Genomic DNA, 16,660 nt, shown 5'->3' with positions numbered 1-16,660 from the left:
AGCATATTAGCTCGGATGAGAAGTACTTCAAGTTAGAGTCAGAGAGTGAGAGAGAGCAGGAGCGACACGGTTCCCTGTGCTTAGACTCTGCTCAGTTATATCTTCCTCCTTGCTGGGACTAGCTGGATACATGCATACTCAGATCTGTTAGCCAGAAAACATGGGTTTTGCCCTATTTCAAGCTGATTTCTGCTCTTTTTTCAGGTGGATTGCCAGCTGCTGATTCTTCTTCTAACACCCTACCAAGATATAGCACCCTCTCTGCCACTAACAATGACCATGACCCTTCACACAAAAACCTCCAGTGTCGCTTTACTGCACCAGATACAAGGCAATGAACTAGAGCCTCTCAGCAGACCTCAGCTGAAGATTCCTCTGGAGCGGCCGATTAGTGAAATGTATGTGGACAGCAGCAAAACTGGAGTTTTCAACTACCCAGAAGGTGCCGCTTATGATTTTTCCACTACTGCTCCGGTGTACAGCTCACCCAGCCTCAGTTATGCCCCTACGACAGAGTCATTTGGGTCCAGCAACTTGGGAGGATTTCATTCTTTGAATAATGTTCCTCCGAGCCCTGTTGTGTTCTTACAGACGGCACCTCAGCTTTCACCTTTCATTCATCACCCCAGCCAGCAGGTACCTTACTACCTTGAGAACGAACCAAACAGCTTTGCGATGAGAGAAGCGGCCCCAACAGCCTTCTACAGGTAAGTCATACCACTGATTTATTTGAAACAGAGCAGGTGTATAAAACAGTGTTTAAAGCAGGGGGGAGAGATTGAGAGAGAGAGAGAGAGAGAGAGAGAGAGAAGCCTGATTTCTTTCTTTCTGGGGTGTTATGCCATCAGAATTGTTGAGTCACCGCTGAATTATTCGACTCAGCGATAGTGTGGTGTAAATCAAAATGTCTGTTGTGACGGTTGGGTAATTGTTGCTGTGTACGCTAGAAGCGAAATGCATATGAAAAACAAGTTGGGCTGCCTTGGGGAGGGAAAACAACCCTGAAGCCCAAAATAGTGAGCTAGGACAGGACATAACGAAACGCTAGCAAATTCAGATGGGAGAGCAGCTATAATGCAAGAGTTTTTTGAATTATACCAATCTGTTCCTTCTATACGTTTACATGTTTGAACGTTAAGTCGGTGGACAAAAAGATTTTTCCACGTCTGCCCTTACACTGCATCAATTGACTTTTATATGAAGTGTTCAGAAAATTAGAGGGTTGCCCTTCCAAATAGTTGTGATTAACTTAAAGATGGTTCTTCAGTCATAAAGAAGCTTTTAGAAAGTGCACCTAAGGCCACGGAGGGGAAATAAGGTAGTCCTAACAATACTTGTGTGCGCACACTCAGTCAATGGTGTGTTTTAAAAGATCGGCTTCTCAGATGTCTTTTCTCTGTAACTTGTAGTACACTAAGAGAAGTCTCAGAGCTGATAAGATTTTAAAAAAAAAATCCTTCCCTTTCGGAGAATGAGGGGGAGTAGCATACATTGGCACTTTAATAGGCCTGCATCTATAAAGAGATTTTAGGGCTCTTTGAACTTGCTGGGGGAATGTGGCTGGTACAATGGTGACAGAAATCATAAAAGCATGAAACAGAAAGCATTGCTTAACTCTCCCACCAACTATATAATTCGTCGAATCAAGTACAACTTGCACACACATGCGTCATGAGTAATGAAACTGAGTGGAGGATCCAGAGAGGGATTGAAACACCACTTATTATTATTATTATTGCAAATAATACTCTAAGATGCACCTCTTCTGCATTTGTGATCACGTTTGGGGATCTGTTCCAAGAATATTGGGAGCATAATTCTGCAAAATAGTTTGCTGCATTGACGTGAATCTATGTTAATCAATGTGCTTTCTGCTCTACTTGAGATTTCCTTGCTGGTTCCTAGAAATCCAAGGATGCCTGAGCAGCAAACAGACTGTAAAACCAGAAGTAATAATTCCTGCAATATTTATAATTTGTTATCTGCCATACTTACACCTTCAAACACAGAACCTATTGCTGGATTTTAGCCATGGCATGTGTTTTGGTTATGTATTGCCACAGAAGCCCAAAGTCACTCGCCAAAGTCTTGCTGAGCCTGTTTTAAAACACACAAAAAACATGTTCCATGAGACATAAAAACAGATAACTTTGAACTGTTGGGGGAAAGTGCTGTTAAGTTACAACAGTGCCAAAGAGATTAGAACAAGTGTACAACCAACATGGAACCACTGTGGGCTCCTTTAGAAGAAGGCACAGGATGGAAATTTAATGATAAATAGATAAATAGAAGGAAATGGAACATAAACTGACCTAGCAGCTTCCTAATACATTCCTCTAGTGGAAATTACAAGAAGATTAAAAAGGCCACCCACTAGGCCGACTAGGGCATGAGATGCTGCTGAGTATGCAACCTGCCACATATCAGAATGAAGAATGTACTGTCTGGAAGATGTTGATTGCCTAAACTGGAAAATAACAGCTTTATACTAAATTCAGGTAGGTAGCCGTGTTGGTCCGATGCAATCAAAATACATAAAAAATTGTCCAGTAGCACCTTAGAGACCAACTAAGTTTGTTCTGGGTATAAGCTTTCATGTGCATGCACACTTCTTCAGATATACTGTACACTTCTTCAGGTATACACTTCTTTAGGTATACACTTCTTCAGATACACATTTCTGAAGAAGTGTGCATGCACATGAAAGCTTATACCCAGAACAAACTTAGCTGGTCTCTAAGGTGCTACTGGACAATTTTTTATTTATTTTGAGCTTTATACAAAGCCACAGAATAGTGACAACAAAAGTAGTTCTTGAGGAATAGCCATGTATTACCAACTTTTGTGACTATATACAAAGTTATTTGCAGTTGATTTCTCTTGGTGTTTTGTGAAAGCTCCAATGATGATCATTCCATTTAGACAAAATCATTTTAATAGTACTTTTTATATATATATATATATATATATATATATATATATATATATATATATAGAGAGAGAGAGAGAGAGATAGTGCTAAAAACTCAGACATAAAGACTACAGGGGTTTTTTCAGTCATGGAGTGAATAGAACTGCCAGCTCCTGATTTCTGTGTTTACTATATTGCTTAACATGACTTCAGTAGAATTAGATAATGGTTCACTAAGCCTAGTATGGTTTGGCTTCTTTAGCCTCAGTTCCACTAGACTTGAGAGAAAATAAAATATTTAATTTTCAACTGTGTTATCTTGTAGAGTTCATAGTGGAATATAATTTTTCATTGTGGCATTAAGGTTGCATTTAAGTTACGATGGAGCATTTAATTTTTCTATGGATTGCCCAAATGAGGTGATATCAGCATTCAAAAAAGAATTGGAGGTATATTTTGGCTAGTGTTATTCTTCTTTCTCTTTAGACTTTTCGGAGGAGCTGTATTCTGGAAAATACAATGTGTTTGGTAGTATGCCTTTCTTTTTGTCCAAAAACCTTTCAAGCATTTTACACTCTTTTTTTCACTGTATTTTAAAAATAAAATGTTACTTCTACTTTTAAAATATTGCTCTATTGCAAAAATTTATTACTGTGCTTTAACAGACACTGTAATAGTAGAAATACTCTTCACTTGATATTATAAAAATAGCATTTTAAAAGATTAGTAGCCGCATCTATATACACTTTAAATTAATGCATGTTGAAATTCTACATGTGCTTGCTCAGAATTTGGTCCCGTTGAGTTGCGTAAACATTACTGATAAGGAAGCATGCATAGGCTTGCAGCCTCTTCATATTTTAAACACACTGTTTAAAAACTCCCTATAATTTTTTCAGCTATAAATGATCAAAAATATTGAATTAAATAGTTTAGGTTTCTTAAAAGAATTGCTTATGATATTTAAGTTTGTGGTTAGGTCTCTTACAAGTTAACAAACCGTCAGTGGTCTGGACTCTTTTCGTATATTTTTCTAACACTGCAATGTAGATTTATTTCCATTTGTGACTCAGCCCGCAAGTAAGTCTTACTGAACCACTTAGTTTATCAATGACTGTAAATATGTAAACAATTGAGTGAGACTTCTGACTGGCATGCATAGGTTTGTACTGCTACTCTCTAGTGTTTAAGATGTTATAATGTTCAAGACGTTAACTATTCTTACTTGGAAGTAAGTTCCATTAGTTTTAATGGAAGAATTTTTTAGATTGCAGTGTTATATGCTAAATTCTCATACAGTTTCAATCTCCTTACTAAAAGCATCCCCCTAGGAATTTTTATTTTATATTTTAAATCTGTACACAGGGAGTTGAAGCTAAGATACTGTAACTTTTAGCTAGTTAAGGACTGAGTTGGCACTTGAACTTGTTTGACTGAGCCCTGCATGGCAGGCATTGAGTTACAAAGCAGGCAATTTAGCATTGCATAGAGCTGTAAAGAAGAAGATTTCAGTTGCCACCACTTAGCCCTAAACAGCACTAGAAGTTTACTATGGTAACTGAATGCTCACGAATGACCGTGGAAGGAAAGGTTAGAGTAAATTCATTCATTCTTTCATACTAAAAGCACTGTTTGTGGCAAATACATTTTTAGTTTTATTACTGGGATGCCTTTTGGTATACATTCCGAGAAGCTCATCAGCCGTTTCCAGCCTGGCATTCTGAACTACAACCCCCATTATTTATGCTGGTAAAGCTGATAGGAATTGGAGCCTTAAGACATCTGAAGGGCATTCAGTTGGGCAGGACTGGGATATAGCCTTGTGAAAAATGAGGGTACAGTTCTTACAAATATGATTTTACAACATGTCCCAGCTGTAGATCTATAATAATCTGATTTACATATTTGTCTGATGTGTGTGCCATGTGCAAAGGTAACATCTGATGTATTGCCACCCTCCTGAAATTTTTCTGTGAGCAGAAATTGCTTCTTTGAAGCCTGCAATTACATCTTCGCTCTGATAATTGGCAAGGATAGTGTTGATCAATATAGTTGAATGTTGCTTTTAAAGTTTCCCTGTGTTTAGAGTACTAGAAACTGCTCTGCTGAAGTTTGTTCTTGGCTGCAGCAAAGCAAAGAGTAGTCTGGCTTCCACGAGGGCATGGCTTTCCTCCCCTGCTTGCACAATCTGAATGAAAGTGGAGGAAGAAGCAATAAGAATAAACTATTTTCAGTTCAGATAATGGGCGCTTTCATTGACATGCTTCATTTTATTCCAATTAGAATCCCCCTTCTCTCCTCATTCTTGTCAGTGCCATTTTAGCTCATTGTTGTTGTAAAGATTGAGGACTGGTGGTACTCCCTGAACTTTACATTCAAGAGAGCAGGCACAGAAATACAGAGCATTCATGGTCAATAGCTTTCCTCTGCTAGGGTCCTCACCTCACTTCTGCCACTCAGTAGCTTTCCATTGCTCCCTGATCCCTAGAACTCATGGGTGCTATTGTATGTCACCCCAATGTTCGAGCAGTGCGAGATTCCAGGGGTTCCAGGTCCTTTCCCTGGGTTCGTGTTTCCTTTTGGACTATGAGGCAGAGTGGAGACTGTAGTGTCTTTATGATATATGGTTTATTTACACACCTATACAACCTGACCCTACAGTGGAGGGGTTCACAGCATTAACACACCAAAAGGGTCTTGTTTCTCCCATAGCCACAGCCTTGGATTCAAACAGACATCAGACATTGCTCTGTCTCTCTCTACTCCCAGCTTGCTGCTTTACATCTGGCCCATGTCACTACAACTTTCAACTCTTGCATTTGTCTTTTTCTAACTACCAGCCCCACCCATTTGTCACCTCACACAGATCCGTTTCCTTTTTTTCCCCATCACCCAGGCAATCACCTCACCAGGAAGCTAGCCTGGCTTATATTCTAACACTTGCAGGATTCAGTGGTTAGATGGGTCTCTGCATACAGCCTACTTCCTCTACCCAACACAAACAAGTGCCTGCTCCACATCTCCCCACGTTTGGACTGGCAGACTACTTGTCTGCCCTATACTGCTGCTAGTGGTATTTTTAGCTGATTGCCCAAACCTTTCTTTACATCCAGTGTCTATCCTTTCAACGATGCGCTTGCAACTGTCTCTGAGCAGCATGAGGAGCATGTTACAGATGGGGTCAAGGTAGAGAAGACCTTCTTTTGTAATCCAGCAGAATTGCAACTAGAAAGCTCAGCGTGGCTGAATGTGCTCATGCTGTTAAAGGAGCCCAAATGCTTCTGTATCCGGCTGAGCTAAATAGCCACTTATAAAAACCCTTCAGTGCTCACAGTAACAGGTTAGAATAACTTCTCTACCTATTTATGCATTGCCAGATTGAGAAGAGTCTGATATAGGAGTTACATCTTCTGGCCTTGATGTTGACCTTGATCTCAGCTGGCAATTATTAAAATCCTTGTTGCCTTGCACTCTAATGTCACCTTTAAGCCTTTGCTAGCCATCTGTCAAACAATACAAAAGTTTTTCACACTACACTGTTGAGTCCTTGCACACTGATTGAGTCCACTGGTATAGACAGCCTGTAGCTGATATCCTAGCTGAAAAAAGTAACAGAAGATATTATTACTAATTAATTATCATTGCTCAGGGGAAGAAGAAAGCTATTGTTATGGATCCGCTTTACCAGAAGCAGTGAAAAGAGTGGGTACACTGTGTGCTCTCTGGTGGCTCTCTTAACAGTTGTAGTGTAGTGTGTCAACACTGGTTAAACTGCTAGTGAAATAATGAAAAAATGAAGCATGCTATTTATGTGTTTTAGAATATATTCAGTTCTGTTTTGGAAATTATTTGCTTTGGGCGCTATAAACTGGTAAAAGATTCATTGTTGACTCATCATCTGTTTTTAAAAGCATTTTTTTTTATTCTTATGAACATAATCCAGTTTCTTCTGGTGAAACTAATTAGACTGAAGTGTGCTTAACCTTGGCCAGATTGTGGTCTAATTGTTTAAATTTCAACTGTTTTGCATAAACAGATCTCAATATATATATGCTTTTTTGAGGATGTGGGATTATTTTGTTAAGTTACATTTTATGAAATATACTACAAAACATGGATACTTCCCCCCACCCATTACTAATAAAAAGATAAAAGTATGCCAGTTTGTGAGACACGTATAGGCTAACAAGGCTGGCTCTAGTACTTGGCAGAGAGAGGTGGGCACCTCGGGTGGCAGAACTGGTGGTGTAGGACAGAGCTGTTGGCCATACAGCATGTCTTGCACCCCCTAAGCCTGCCAGCTATCTGCAGGAATGGTGGAGAGAGTGGTCCCATCGCCAGTATTGAAATAAGGTTTATGTGCTAGTTTGTCTGCGTTCAGCACATAGAAGACGGGCGCCATCTTCCTCAGGCAGCAGGACTGTGTTGGTGGTGTACATCAGAGGCGGGACCAGAGGGGGGGCAAGGGGGCAAGTGGCCTCCCAAATAAGGAGCTGACCCCTCACTTGCCCTTCTACATTCCTTTCTACATTCCTTTCATTATCATATGATGTAGAAATATATTTTGCCGCTTCTACTTTTTCGACCACTCCTGGTGCCGCCTCTGGTGTGCACTGCCATTAATAGCATCCATTTGGCTGAAGCAGTGCAGCCTGTTTTACTTGGAATGTGACTTTTCACAGCTCTTATACAATGAATTTTAAGTATGATGGGCAAAATTTATATGGCTAGCTGGAATATTTTTTGCTCACTCTCTGTCTCAAAATAGAGTTAAGGTAGCATAATAGCTGTGACTGAGCTGTACATCTGTGAACCAAATCAGTGGTTCAACTCTCACTTCTTACACATTTCAAAGGGAAACTCCAGTGTGAAACTGATGAAGTGCAACTTATGAGAAAGCTAAATGGTGTTGATTTAATCCTCAATGTTAGTTGATTCTGTGATCACCAGTTACTGCTGTTGTGAACCTACTGGAAAATTGAGAAAGGTGCTGCCTCTTAGCCTCAGGCCTCCTTCCTGCATTGGCAATATGCAAATAACAGCATTGACAGATTTTAAAGGATTGTTGTAGGAATTACTGAATGATGTCTGTAAAACACTACACAGATGCTTATTATTCATAATAACATATTTTGTAAAGGCTGACCTATAGAAGGGCTACACATGCTCAGTATTAGCACTGGAACCATTTTTTAATTATTTAATGGAAGTCTCTGTGTTCTTTTCCTTTGCAAGTTGTCAACGGGACATGCAAATGACATTAGTGTAGACAGAGTGTGGCCATTCATGCACTGTAAGAAAGGAGGAAATGCCAAAAGCAAGGACAAAAGAGGATACAGGGTTGCATTAAATTTGCACAGTATATGATGTGTATGTAATTAGAAATAATTACTGGAATTTAAAGACAAATATCGTACCTCTCACCATAGTTGGGAAGACTGTGGCAAGGTGACCTTGTGTGCCTGTTCAGTTTTTTGTCTAGATGCTGACTCTTGATAATCTACTTCAAGGCCCTTCTTACATTCTTTTTCTTTAAACTAGGCACAGACAAGACAAAGATAACTATCCTTTGTAAAGTGAGACATGTGGTCACCCTACATTATTGTTCAGTCCAAGCAGTGTGGTTTGGTCATGGATATGAATCCATTGTTCAACTATGCTTTCTGATATAGGCCGTTTTCCTAGTTTATCACATGCTGGGAATATAGTAAGCTCTCAAATTATGCACACTTAACTTGTGCACATTCAGCTTTACTCGCTTGCAAAAATAAAATAAAGTTAAAAAGGGGTCTGACAGGAGGAGAGGAGTGTGCGGGGGAAAAAGACTTTGGCAATCCTACCTGCCATTGAACCCAATGTATTTTGACTATATGCAATTTTGGCTTTAGGCACGATCCCTGGAACGTAACCCCCACGTTAGTTGCGGGCTTACTGTATAAAGTTCTGCTTCATTCCAGGAAGGACACATACTAATTGGTAGTTAAACACATCCAACAATCACAGTGCATAGGCCCTGAAGGGAAGTGGAAAGAGTCGCCACTTAATGATAAGTGATTCCTGTAACAGACTCACAGGAATAAAACAGCAGATTTCTTTCCTCAATGTCTCTAGAAAATCCAAAAGGGAAAACCTCTGAGCTTTCCAGACTGAGCAAGGTTTTTTTGCAGGTTGCCTTGATATCATGCGTAGAACTTTTTACAATCCAAATCTATTCTGATTGTGTGTTTGCACTTTATGTGTTTTAGTTAAGACCTATAAACACCAATTACTTCCTATTATAATAAAGACTAAAGTAGGAGACTTCAAAGTAAGTAACTACTACATTTATTATTGTTGTTGTTCTTGTTTCAATTTGTATGCCGCTTTTCCACAAATCAAATCAACGCAGTAACCGTCAACATGCCAATTCAGCTCAAAACATAATACAGCAATCCAAATAAATAATTCATTTTGATAGTCTGGATATTATAACATTTTAGATTTATTATAAAATGAACTATTGATCGTACCAATTGATACCAGTTAGTTTTAAAAAATCAGAATCAGATATGACAAATATTTCCAGTGCAATCAGATATTAAGAGTGAAATAACCAGCAACCAAGTACATTGTGGTACTAACAAATAAAGCACACATTTTTATAGGGGTTAAGAATTGAAGTGCACACAGCTCCTAGCAGCTTTATAATTTACTACAAAGTGCACAAAAATCACCTTTCATTAATCCTCACAGGAAGCCACTCTTCTGTCGACAATTGATGGCTTCAATGACCTCTTTCAGTCTGGCCTCTCATCCAGACTCCCATTAAAGCCATCAGATAACCACAGAAACTAAGAGTATATTTACTTAATGTCAGCACTGAATTAGGTTACTGAGTGTCCATACAGCGGTGCACAGAAATCCGTTAAGAAGAGTTATTCAGCAATACACACACTTTACCAAACATGTCTAATGGAGAAGTCAGAAAAGATTATCTATACACAGCCATGTTCCTGTATCTTTTCCCCCATCTTATGTCTGAGTGTTGCCACTGTCCCCTTTTTTCTAGACTAGGGATACCAATATGGCCAGTGATCAGGCATTATGGGAATTATAGTTCAACAATCTCTGGAGGGCACAGTGTTGGCATAGGTTTTTTTCTTAGTGGCGCAGTAAACAGGTTTGGGTTGAAGTTTCTGTCCTGAAGCCAAGTGGTCGGCAGACAGGTCATATAATGTCCAAAAGCAGCCTAGAGAGGGCCAGCTTAGTTGACCTGTGTCTTGAAGTGGCTCATAACCCAGGCCACGACCCTGTCCAAACTTCTCCCTGGAGACTGATGGAGGATACACACCCAGTGTCTGAGCCAAAGCTTACCCACATCTGTAATCAATAAAGTTGTGGCCATTTTTTAATCCCAAAGTTGTGTCCCACCTATGCTCATGTTTCTGCCCTCAGAGGGTGGATCTGCAGTTAGCCTACTATACAAAGATAAAATTTACATTCATTGCTCCCCCACTGAAATGTGGCCCCTGAACTGTTGCCCAGAATGGAATGTGGCCCTCGCCTTAAAAATGGCCCCTCTGTCCCTGACCTAATAGATCAACACAGTACAACACAGTACTTGTTTCACCCAAGTTCAAAGAAGCCACAGAGGTGATTTATTTTTGCCGTTTTGATTTTGCAATATTAAGGGTAGCTGCACTTGCCAGGATGTGATATGGATAGTCTACTGTCCACATGTATGTTATTATAATTTATATTTTACAAGCCCTGATACGTTTACGGGACACTTGCAGCTCTCTTTCTAGGGCCTCTTCACACCATAGCAAGTTCTTTGGTGCAGTGACTTAACACTGGGCAGATTGGCAGCAGTATATTTGTTTCTTCTTCTGTCTCGGCAACAAGATGCCCACCTGCTGTCTGTAATTTGCTTTCTTATTATGGACTGTTTTATAACATCCATAAAACTTAATAGTATGACTAGCAGCATTCGTATAGTTATGAAAGAGAACATTCCTATATCTGACTCAGCAGGAAATCATTAAATTACAGGGTGGGGGGAGAATCAATTTGGCTTATTTTTAAAATGAAGAATGGACAGAATTTGCTTTTCATTAATGCTGCGATCCTTTTTAATAGCATGTTGAAAGACATTATATGTTACTTATTCATAAAGTTTAAGATACTTAAGCAAACTGAAAACTGTTCTAGGTTGGCTACATTAGACCAGTTATCTGCTATAAAAGAATTATGAAATTTATTAGACAGAAGAATCAGAAAAAATACTACTGCATCAATGGGAAACTGTCTATAAATCTAGATTTTCCTAAATGTCAGGTTTTGTTGCAGTTACTTAAATGGACATGCCATTCAAGCTTATTTGAGTAATTCTGCATATTATGAACTTGATATATTTGTAGGTATATGAAATACCTATAAAATACAGTAAGAAGCCTATGGAAAAACAATGGCAGCAGTTATCTTAAACTTGAAGTTAAAGGCAAAATATCCAGCAACTTTCATAACACTAGCTTGGACCTAGTGTGTATGTTTGTATATTTTTTTAGGTATATGCCATCCTACTAACTTCTTGACTGCTATATCCAGTAACAGCTGAAAAGTGGCAGTTGCAGAGAATTATATACACGGAATTATGATCATGTACCAAATGTTGTTTAGTGGTTTCCATTAGTCTTCTTCATAAATGTCCAATCAGAGTAGTTCATGCTTGTGGTCTTCTCAGAGACATGTAATGTGGTACAGACAACTTCATGCGGGTCCTCATTCACAAACTGTAAAACCATAATGTGATTTTTCCAAGTTAAGGAAGGGAAGGTTGGGCCAAAATGAATGAAATCAATGTCAAAAGGTAGGAATGTAAGGTTCTATACTTAGGCAGGTACAGTATAACCAGCTGCACCAATATAATACAGGGAACTGACACATCACTGTTCCATTTATTTATTTATATACATACATACATACATACATATTGCCCTTCACCTAAAGATCACAGGGCGGTTCACAAAATGGAAACATAAAAGGCATAATAAAGCAAAAGCAAACGCAAACCAATAATGCTCCCCTCCCCAGCCAAATGCCTATCTGAAGAGAAACATTTTCACCTGGTGCCTAAAGATATGTAATGAAGGTTCCATGCAAGCCTTCTTGAGGAGAGCAATCCACAAACAGGGAGCTACCTCAGAAAAGGCCCGTTCCTATGTTGCCACCTTCTGGACCTCTTGTGGGGGAATCACAAAGAAGGGCATCAGATATGACCGCAGAGTCAAGGTCAGTTCATAGAGGAGAGGGTGATCCTTGAGGTATTGTGGTCCTGAGCCATTGAAGACTCTATAGGTCAAAACCAACACCTTGAATTGAGCATGGAAATTAATCGGCAGCCAGTGCAGTCGGGCTAGGATTGGTGTAATATGCCCAAATCACCATGTGCTAGTGAGCAATCTGGCCATTAACAGTGCTTCAGTCTTATCTGGGTCAAACTTCAGTTTGTTGGCTCTCATCCAATCCATTACTGAGGCAAAACATTGGTTCAGCACATCACTGCCACACATGCAGGTTTAAAGAGCTGTGTGTCTTCAGCATATTGTTGACCACTTACTCAGAACCTCTGAATAACCCCACACAGTGGTTTCACGTTACTTCTGTTTCATCATTTTTAGTGATGGCATCCTACTAACATTACTAGTGCTCATCATTCACAGGTGAGACAAGAACAGTCTGCAGATGGGACAAGTTTGGCTCTGATGGCTATTCTCACTGTCTTATTTCCTGTGGTGTTTTCCAACTGTGGCCTCCTCACTTTCTGTTTTCTGGGCACACTTCTGGTGAGCATGAAGGAGGCATCTTTTAATTTCTCACCACACACTCCACCACCAGGAATTTAAGAGCAGTATAGTATTGTGATGATGGTGATGATAATTATAATTATATAAAATGATAATAGTTGAAAAGGAGGCAGAAATAGAAATATCAAGACTGCTCATATAAGCAAAGAGAGAGTAGTAGAGATAGCAGTATGGCAACAGAAATGGTGTGCTTTTATTTTTTTTGGCAGTTCTGCAAGTAATAAGCCATTATGTAAGCCACCTAGAAGAATGAAAGTATAACTGAGTACACTATATGTGGAATTCTGAGGAAATGAGATTCTGACAGACTGACAAAATGCAACTCATACACTAGCTTTTCAGTTCAAGTTGTACTGGTTTCACATAGAATGGGAAAGTAATATATCAATATTGGAGCTGCAGGAAATGCCTAGCCCTAGTTTTTCCTGCATTTATGAGCCAGCAGGAGTTCATTCAACATTTCTGTGGCATTCAACAGACCACAGAAGCATTTCAACAACTGTCTGTTTCAGGGCCAAACTAGATGTGACATACAGTCCTATCTGTCTGCCAACAGGCTGTTTGTTTATTTGAAAAGAAGCCTCAGAGGCTGAGACTGGGAGTGGAACGAGTAGCAGGCTTCATTAGCCCTTTGCCCTGTGCCCGTTTGTCCTGTGGAGAAAAGATGTAAAGTCCAAAACCAAATTCATGCAGTGTTTTGTTTGGGTTTTGCATTGATTCCTTCTTGTTTCACTTCACTCTGTTTTTGTTTGATGTACTTTGTAAATTCATAGGACGTGAATCCTTGCTGAACAGGACTACTATTAGTTAAAGTATTGTTAGGAGTTTGTAGCGGGTATATACTCTGGGTTCCTTCTAGGCCTGCGTAGAATCTAGTAGAAGAGCTGCTGAACTGGTCAGGCAAGTTTCTTTGGAAGATAATGGCTTTAGTGGCCAGTTAGGTACAGTGATTTAACAGACCCAAGGAGTTTGTCCTTCCTTTTGTGTGATTACTGTTTCACAATTCTACAGTAATTCTACCACAGCCATCTAAATCATACAGGGGGTCTCCATGGGTGGAAATGGCTCCCTGCTTCAGACATTTCCCCTGGAATTCGTGGTGGGCTCTAGTGATGCTCCTGAGAGGACAGGACTTGGCAGCCGTCGCCTGTGCATGTTTGAATGTGTCTACAAATAGAGACTTTGGGGAGAATGCACCAACCTTGCCTCAGTTTTCTAGTCAGTTAGCTGCAGCCCAGTTATTTTATCTTCAGTCAACCCACATCTCTCTCTCCCTAATACAAACTGCAGCCAATTCCAGACTGTATCTCTGCCCTTTTCTGTTAGCTGGAAGGTATCAATTTCCTAAGCTCTGGTGGGAATTATGATCCTAAAATTGGAAGTTTCCCAGCAATCAGAGGAACATTAGTTAGCAATAAAACATCAACTGAACATCCTAGACTATTATAAAACCATCAACCTACCAAAGCATGGTACATGATGTTTCTATATTTAATTCTTTAAAGATAGAGGTAAAAAGCAACATTGGAAAACTGAGTTCAGTCAGTCAGTTTTATTTCACATAGCCAAAGGCTGCTGCAATGTACTCAGGATCATTCAACAATTAAAAGAAAATACGCTGGATTAATACAACATTTATATTATCAAGACATTACCTTGTTTAGAGTTTAGAGCTATAAAAGTACCTTAATATACAGGTTAAGACATTAAACAATGAAATTTATAGGCTAAAATTGAAAAACTGAGTTAACAACCAACCTTCTACCTGTATAGTTGGGAACTATCATTAGCTGAGTTCCTTAATAACTGTGAGCTCCTCCAGACTGGTAGTTTTGTGTATGTGTGTTCTGCAACATGTCTTTGATTTATAGGGACTTAAACAATTCAGGACCACAGTACCTCAAGGACTGCCTCTCTCCATATAAACCAACCCAGACTCTGTGATCATCATCTGAAACCCTTCTTAATCTGCCTCCTCCATGTGATGTTCAGAAGATGGCAACATGGAAATGGGCCTTTTCAGTAGTGGTTCACTTTCTGTGGAATGTTCTCCCCAGGGAGGTTTGTCTGGTGCCTTCATTATACATATTTAGGTGCCAGGCGAAAATGTCCCTCTTCAATCAGGCCTTATTAACAGTCTATGTCCTTTTAAATCTGAGTACAGGAGGAGGGGTTATTGTTTTGTTCTTGTTCTTGTTTTTATTATATACTTAATGGTTTTAGTCTGTATTTTATGCTGTGATCTGCCCTGAGATGTTAGATAATAATAATAAATAATAAATTTTTATTTACCGTATTTTTCGCCCCATAGGGCGCACCGCCCCATAGGACGCATAGGGTTTTTTTGGGGGGGGGAATAAAGGGGAAAAATTTATTTTCCCCCCCAGGCACGGGGCTGGTGCGGGGGAAGCCCGAGCTTCCCCCGACCCCAGCCCCCAGAACAGCCTGCTATCCGCAAGCCTAGGGAGCCGCGCCGGTCTCCCCAGGCTTGCGGAGAGCTGCGCGAAGCCCGGGCGCGCTCTTCAGCGCACCCCAGGCTTCGGAATGCAGACAGCTCTGCACAAACTTTGGGAGCCCGTCGCGGCTTTGCGCTGGACTCCCTAGGGTTGCGCAGAGCTGTGGGAAGCCCAGGAGCGCAGGCAGCTCTGCGCAACCCTTGGGAGACCAGCGCGAAGTCGCACCGGTCTCCCTAGGGTTGCGCAGAGCTTCCTGAAGCCTAGAGAGCGAGAGGGGTCGGTGCACAGCGAAAGCCTGCACTCGCCCCATAGGACACACACACATTTTCCCTTCATTTTTGGCAAAAAATACAGTATATCCCGCTCTCCCCAGATGAAGGAAGGTATACAAAATTGATTGATTGATTGATTGATTGTGTTAGTGGTGGATTTATACTGAACTGTTCACACATCATTTTTCTCTATTAGTTCTTTTATGCTTCCCTATATATTGTGATTTTAAAATGGATAGTGTAATTTGTAGATTTGGGGGCTATGCATGTATGCACAAACATACCAACCCAGGGTTCTGATGTGATCCAGGAAGCACATGACCCAGCCCCAATCTCTTTTTTTTCTTTTTCTTTTTTGGGAGCAGGGAGCTAATGTTCAATTAGGGTAAAGATGGCTTACACCTTATGAACCCTCATGCTTAGTTTGGCAGTGATAAGAGGCACCCAAACCTATACCACCACACTTTCCCGGTGTCTGGGCATTGACTGTGTTTCAAAAGGAGTTGTGTGCACATATAGATGTTTTCCAGTAGAGTTGAAGTTATGCCCCTGCCCATATAGTGTTCCTCTTCATGTTGAAGAACTCTGCCTGTGTGCATGTGTAGAACACCTTCCAGTGTCCGCCGAATGTGGAGGCAACAGGGGAATGTGGCTATGGCAGGCAGAGCAATAATGTGCAATACTGTGACTTCCTGTGCACATTTTTTCAATGGTCAGAGGCGTTCATGTGAGCCCTCCTAAGAGCAGAGGCATAAGATGGTGGGAAGGCCATTATGGGCTTTGAAAGTAAGGATAAATACTTTCGTGACATAGGTATATCAATTGTTCCTCAGTCCACGTTACTAAGTCCTACACATACAATTAGAAAGCTGGACAATTCAAAGAGATTAACTGGCTTTCCCAAGGTCCATATTAATTTGATGTCTCTTAGTCCTTGTAAAGACAGTATCAGTGATTTGAGCTCCAAACTTTCCGAGTGAATACTTTCAAAGTCTTTTCTATTATTTTCTCTTAAAGGTTTGGCCAAATCTTGCATTATCGTTCTATGCATTTAACTTATTTGCCAGTTTCCACTTTTACATAATCACTGTGTCTTTTGTTGCAAAAGCACTTCGTAAAGATGTCTCTTTGCTTTATGAAACATTTGATTGTGTCCAAATTGTCTATTAGAAACTT

At 40.2% G+C, this 16,660-nt stretch overlaps 1 protein-coding gene across 6 annotated transcripts in view; it reads left to right on the top strand.

Moving 5' to 3' along the window:
- Nucleotides 1–16,660, top strand: part of ESR1 (estrogen receptor 1) — a 197,848-nt gene that overhangs the window by 80,309 nt on the left and 100,879 nt on the right. For all 6 annotated transcript variants that reach the window (XM_082215236.1, XM_082215239.1, XM_082215237.1 and 3 more), the window contains one exon: nucleotides 205–707. In XM_082215236.1, coding sequence (XP_082071362.1) covers nucleotides 205–707 — 503 coding nt within the window. The remainder of the gene's footprint in view (nucleotides 1–204; nucleotides 708–16,660) is intronic.

Source organism: Podarcis vaucheri, assembly GCF_965113315.1.
Source record: "Podarcis vaucheri genome assembly, chromosome: 3".
Taxonomy (NCBI): Eukaryota; Metazoa; Chordata; class Lepidosauria; order Squamata; family Lacertidae; genus Podarcis; species Podarcis vaucheri.
Note: the sequence above shows the minus strand (reverse complement) of the source record. Positions and strands in the feature narration are given on the sequence as shown.